Source organism: Cebus imitator, unplaced genomic scaffold (assembly GCF_001604975.1).
Source record: "Cebus imitator isolate Cc_AM_T3 unplaced genomic scaffold, Cebus_imitator-1.0 Scaffold280, whole genome shotgun sequence".
NCBI classification, from domain to species: Eukaryota; Metazoa; Chordata; class Mammalia; order Primates; family Cebidae; genus Cebus; species Cebus imitator.
In genome coordinates, this window is record NW_016107595.1 from 2904062 (window position 1) to 2909717 (window position 5656).

Consider the following 5656-nt stretch of genomic DNA (forward strand, 5'->3'; position numbering starts at 1 on the left):
TTTAAGACGGGGTTTCACCATGTTGGTCAGGCTGGTCTCGAATTCCTGACGTCAGGTGATCCACCCACCGCGGCCTCCCAAAGTGCTGAGATTACAGGCGTGAGCCACCGCGCCCGGCTCTTTTTTCTTTCTCTCTCTCTCTCTTTCTTTCACAAAGTCTCACCCAGGCTGGAGTGCAATGGCGCAATCTCAGCTCACTGCAACCTCCCCCTCCCAGGTTCAAGCAATTCTCCTGCCTCAGCCTCCCGAGTAGCTGGGACTACAAGTGCGTGCCACCACACCTGGCTAATTTTTGTATTTTTAGTAAAAACGGGGTTTCACCATGTTGGCCAGGCTGGTCTCAAATCCCTGGCCTCAAGTGATCCGCCCACCTTGGCCTCCCAAAGTGCTGGGATTATAGACGTGAGCCGCCATGCCTGGCCGACACTTGAGTCTTTTGACAACTTCAGAGAGGCTTTTGCTTTTCATCTCCAAGACCTCTGTTCCTGTCTCCTTTCCCTGTTCCTTTATTTCTGTTTCCTTCTAAGAAGAATCGCATATCTGAGCTGGCAGTTACATTCAAATTACCTTTAGGTGAATTCTGGGTCGGGTTGTCTCTGGAGATTGACTCCCGGGCCAAGATGTAAGTCTTCCCCCGACCAGGCCTTTGCTCACACTGTTCCATCCGCCTGGAATGCCCTCTCTGCAGGCATCTCTTCTGCCTGTCCTTCCAGGCTCAGCACCACCACCCCGTCTCCTCCTCCAGGAAGCCTCTCTGGCTACCTTGGCCTTGAAAAAGATCTTGCCCTATCGCTTCTCGGCCTTTTGGCTAAGATCAAGTGAAAAAGATCTTGTCCTTCCCTGTCTCAATCCCTGTGTGTCTCTCTCTCTGTCTCTCTCTCTCTCTTTTTTTTTATTTTTAGAGACCACATCTCACTATGTTGCCAGGCTGGCCTCAAACTCCTGAGCTCAAGTGATCCTCTTGCCTCGGCCTCCTAAAATGCTGAAATGACAGACGTGAGCCCAGACACTCTATGACTCTTCTGTTACCTGTTTATTACATGATCAGGTCTGGGTGCTCCTCTCAGGCTGGCCCATCCACCCTGAAGCCCCAGTCTGACCCAGCACAAGAGGGACTGTTCATCCCAGCAGGGGAAACTGAGGCACAGACTCAGTTTCCCTAGCTGCTTCTAACTTCATGAGGCATCTGCACAAGGGAAGGATTTGGCTCTGTTCTCAGGCTGGAAGCCACGAAATGCTTGAACATTGTGGAGAGCAAAGAAAATACCGTCTGTTCTATGCAAAAAGTGACTTTTCCTTATTACCAACAAAATAATGGAAAAAATAAAAGAGTATCTGGGAAAGGTGCCCGCCGGCATGACCGAGGCTTCTGGAAGCTGCTTAGAGTCTGCCAAGTGCAGAGCTGGGGCCATGTGGCTATTCTATGGGGGCGGCTGGGCGAGGGGCCTAGGCTGACTTTGCCCTTTGTGTGGGCAGAAAGCAACAGTGAGGCAGTGAAGGGCTGAATTCCTTCCCTGAATCCCCTGTCCAGTCTCTGGGAGGGGCTGACACAGGGCTGGCCTTGGGCAGCCCCATCCTGAAGCTGGAATACACAAGTCTACACTGAGACAGTGGCTTCCTCAGTGTGGACCTCAGTTTTCTCACCTGGAAAATGGGCTGATGCTTGCAAGTCTCTGGTAGAGGGAGGAACATGAAGGATTCGGTCAATACCAGCAGCTGTGCTCTGGGGTGCCTGTCATTAGGTTCACAGGCAGAGGCCCTGCAGCTATTTGCTGCAACTGGGGAAACTGAATCTGTGCCTCAGTTTCCCCTGCTGGGATGAACAATCACTGTTGTGCTGGGGCAGACTGAGGCTTCAGGATGGATTGGCCAGCCCTAGAGGAGCACCCAGACCTGGTCATGTAATAAACAGGTAACAGAAGAGTCACAGAAAGGGGCTGGGCTCATGTCTGTCATTTCAGCATTTTGGGAGGCTCAGGCTGGAGGACTGCTTGAGCTCAGGAGTTCAAGACCAGCCTGGGCAACATAGTGAGACCTCGTCTGTAACGAGGGCAGCCCTGAGCTGCTGGCCACACTCCAGTCTGAGCCCTCTTCTTCCTAGGTCTGGAGGCCTCTCTTCTAAAGAACTGGGCCAGGTGCAGTGGCTGAGGTCTGTAATCCCAGCACTTTGTGAGGCCGTGAGGCTGAGGTGGGCAGATCACCTAGGTCAGGAGTTCAAGACCAGTCTGGCCAAACATGGTGAAACCCCATCTCTAAAAAAAAAGGAAGGAAAGAAGAAATGAAGGAAGGAAGGAAGGCAGGACTTGGGATGTCCTTGCAGGGTAGGCAGAGGCCACCACCCCAAGGTAGCTGACTAGGAAAGCAACTTTCCTTTGGGGCTGAGAAATGGTATGGGGGATTGAGCTTTCTGTCTTAAAGGGGAAACCAAGCGGGAGCTGGAACAGCTCATTCAGCACTAAGGAAGCTCAGGCTCTGGTCTCTGCCTGGTTAGATCTGAGGCAGCCTCTGGAGTGAGGCTGAACTGTCTCTCCTCTCCGGAGGCTGTCCCACCAGAGCAGCGACAGTCCAGCGGCTCTTCCCCAAAGCTGGGTGCCCAACTCCCAGTGACGGTCTTGGTACTGCTTCAGGTCTGTTTATGGCATGATTTGGTTACAGTTCAACTCTTACATGGATGTCTCCTGGCACCTAGAACAAGCCTGACCTGCAACCACTTTCTATAAGCACTTTCAGAAGCAGGAGATCCCTGGGTTCCAGCTTTCAATACAGTAGGCTTTGGAATCACGTGAGCCAGGGAGTGAGTCCCAGCCCTGCCACTTGCCAGCAGTGCCACCCTGAAGTCACCTTCCCTTCCCTGTGCTTCAGGTTCTCCATCCATAAAAGGGCATATGAATGTGTCACTTCTGAGGTTTACTGTAGGGATCTAATGAGTTCTTTTTTTTTTTTTTTTTTGAGATGGAGTCTTGCTCTGTCCCCCAGGCTGGAGTGCAGTGGTGCGATCTCGGCTCACTGCAACTCCACCTTCCTGGTTCAAGCGATTCTCCTGCCTCAGCCTCCCTAGTAGCTGGGATTACAGGCACATGCCACCATGCCCAGCTAATTTTTATATTCTTAGTAGAGACAGGGATTTCACCATGCTGGCCCGACTGGTCTCCAACTCCTGAACTCAGGCATTCCACCCACCTTGGCCTCCCAAAGTGCTGGATTACAGGTGTGAGCCACTGCACCTGGCTTTTTTTGTTGTTGTTGTTAAGACAGGGCCTCACTCTGTTGCCCAGGCTGTAGTGCAGTGCCTCGATCACAGCTCACTGCAGCCTCAGCTTTCTGGGTTCAAGCAATCCGTAATCCTCCCACCTTAGACTCTGGCTGGGACTACAGGCGCACACTGCTAACACCTGGCTAATTTTTGTATTTTTTGTAGAGATGGCGAGTCACTATGTTGCCCAGGCTGGTATCCAACTGCTGGACTCAAGCGATCTGCCTGCCTCAGCCTCCCAAAGGGCGGGGATTACATGTGTGAGCCACTGCACATGGCCTCCAATGAGTTGTTATGTGAAGAGAAGGTGATTATAGGCGCTTAATAAATGCTTGCTATTATAAACACCATATTTATTTTTGATACGTGGTTTTGATCCTAAGGCAACTTCTTAGGATTTTCTTTTTCAAGGGTTAGAGGACTCCAACGACACCTGAAATCTCGAAGGCAGGAATGGGTCCAACCTGGCATGATACCCTCTAAATCTTTTTTTTTTTTTTTGAGTCAGAGTTTCGCTCTGTCAGTGCAATGGCGTGATCTGGGCTCACTGCAACCTCCGCCTTCCAGGTCCAAGCCCTTCTCTGCTTCAGCCTCCCTAGTAGCTGGGATTACAGGCACCTGATACCACACCCAGCTAAATTTTTTTTTTTTTGTATTTGTAGTAGAGACAGGGTTTCACCATCTTGGCCAGGCTGGTCTTGAACTCCTGACCTCGTGATCCACCTGCCTCTGCCTTCCAAAGTGCTGGGATTATAGGCATAAGCCACTGTGCCCCGCCAACATGATCTAAATCTTTTTTTTTTCCAGGTTCATAATGTATTGTACAAATTGTATTATCACATGATGAGTTGGGATTAGCTTCTCCAGGCATGGAACTTAACAGATGAGGTTAAGAACCGGAGATGGTTTAAAATCCATTTATGTTGCTTTCACAGCTGGAGTTTTTTTGGACCTTAACTTGAAATATAAGATAATCCAAGCAATGCCTCCATATGTGGCCAATACACAATTCCTTCTACCTCTGAGAGTATAAGAGTTGAAATATTTTTTAATACCAGTGAACTGAAATTGTTCATCAGCTTCTGGACCTGCCATGATCTCAATCTGCTAAAGCCACAAATTCCGCAGCCAGGGTCCTTCAACGACAGTATCCACCGCTCTGCCTGGCTGGAAGAAGCTGCCTTAGCTGGCCACCCATCCTCTAAATCTTTAGCTCCTGGACCCTCAGGTGCCCCCTCCAGCCACCTCCCTCTTCCTTCTCCTCATTCCCCAAACCGTAGCTGGTTGAGCCAACTTCCAGACATTTGCCTCTTGGGAAACTCCTATTCATCCCTCAAAGCCTCACCTTCAATGCTCTCCTCTCCAAGAAGCTCTCTTAGACCTTCTCCAGCCCTCTTCCCTCTTTCTGGCCCAGCCCGGACCCCTGGGAGTGTCTGTGTCCAGCTTTGACTCCCCCAGCCTGCGTGGCTCTTAAGGGCTGAGACCAGGGCTGATGCTTCCCTGGAATTTGTCATCTTTCAGCACAGGGTGCACACATGTGGGTCAGGCAAAGGGGAGTTTGATGACTCAACACTATGGATGATTTTGCATCCCTTGAAGGAGACCCTGCCTTAAATTTCAGAACTTGACTTCTGCCCACGGCCAAAGTTAATTCATTCAACAGACAACCCCCGTGAAGCAATGGAGCCAGGCTCCCTCAGGTCCCGGCAAGAAAGGGTCGGGGAGTTGCGGTCGCCAGCACTGGGTAGTGGATTTGAGGATCTAGGACCAGGGTGAGTGGGGGATGGGAGGAGGCGGTGCTTGAGGACCCTTTGAGCACCAAACCTGGACCCGAGGTTCAGTTCCCGCAGACCTAATTACCCTAATTTGCCACATGCACTAATTACCTCCTGGGTGCCAGGTGGCTGGGCGGGGCTGCCCCAATTTTTGGAGGTAGGTCAGGGCCCGATTATTTTTGGCTGCGGCGTCCTTGAAGACTCCACCATCAGCAGTGCTTGAAGGGCAGAAAGTGGGACGGAGAAATTGAGGCCACATCAGGGGTGGCGCTGCGGGAATTGGGGGCCAAGTGGCCTTGGAGGTCCCTGAACGGGGGGATTGGGCCCGAGAACTGACAGTCTTTGGCGCCTAGCTACTGGTGGCACAACCTGGAGGGGCATGGGGCGGTGGCTCACGCCTGTAATTCCAACACTTTGGGAAGTCAAGGCAGGCAGATCATGAGGTCAGGATTCAAGAGCAGCCTGGCCAATATAGTGAAACCCAAGCTCTACTAAAAATTTAAAAAATTAGCCGGGCATGGTGGTGCCCGCCTGTAGTCACAGCTCCTCGGGAGGCTGAGGCAGGAAAATTGCTTGAACCCGGGAGGCGGAGGTTGTAGTGAGCTGAGATCTCGTCATTGCACTCCAG

General features: G+C 51.5%; 2 protein-coding genes and 2 long non-coding RNA genes across 4 annotated transcripts in view; 1 reads left to right on the forward strand and 3 right to left on the reverse strand.

The window, feature by feature from the left end:
• HOMER3 (homer scaffold protein 3) overlaps positions 1-585 on the reverse strand; it is a 12825-nt gene extending 12240 nt beyond the window's left edge. Inside the window, exon 1 of the mRNA XM_037728787.1 lies at positions 568-585. The gene's annotated coding sequence lies outside the window, so the exon portion shown is untranslated. The remainder of the gene's footprint in view (positions 1-567) is intronic.
• A 3461-nt stretch (positions 586-4046) lies between these two features.
• LOC108284571 (ATP synthase membrane subunit DAPIT, mitochondrial-like) lies at positions 4047-4446 on the reverse strand. Its single transcript, XM_037728789.1, has one exon. The coding sequence runs from the start codon at positions 4346-4348 to the stop codon at positions 4172-4174; it is 177 nt and encodes a 58-aa protein (XP_037584717.1). The 5' UTR covers positions 4349-4446; the 3' UTR covers positions 4047-4171.
• A 1073-nt stretch (positions 4447-5519) lies between these two features.
• The window catches only part of LOC108284572, a 6342-nt gene continuing 6205 nt past the window's right edge, over positions 5520-5656 (forward strand). Inside the window, exon 1 of the long non-coding RNA XR_001817267.1 lies at positions 5520-5620. This is a non-coding gene — a long non-coding RNA (uncharacterized LOC108284572). The remainder of the gene's footprint in view (positions 5621-5656) is intronic.
• The window catches only part of LOC108284573, an 18738-nt gene continuing 18656 nt past the window's right edge, over positions 5575-5656 (reverse strand). The window contains exon 3 of the long non-coding RNA XR_005195869.1: positions 5575-5638. This is a non-coding gene — a long non-coding RNA (uncharacterized LOC108284573). The remainder of the gene's footprint in view (positions 5639-5656) is intronic.

Bases quoted from the DNA above. Each gene is read 5' to 3' on its own strand.
- LOC108284571 (XM_037728789.1), bottom strand. From the start codon at position 4,348: ATGGCAGGTCCAGAAGCTGATGAACAATTTCAGTTCACTGGTATTAAA.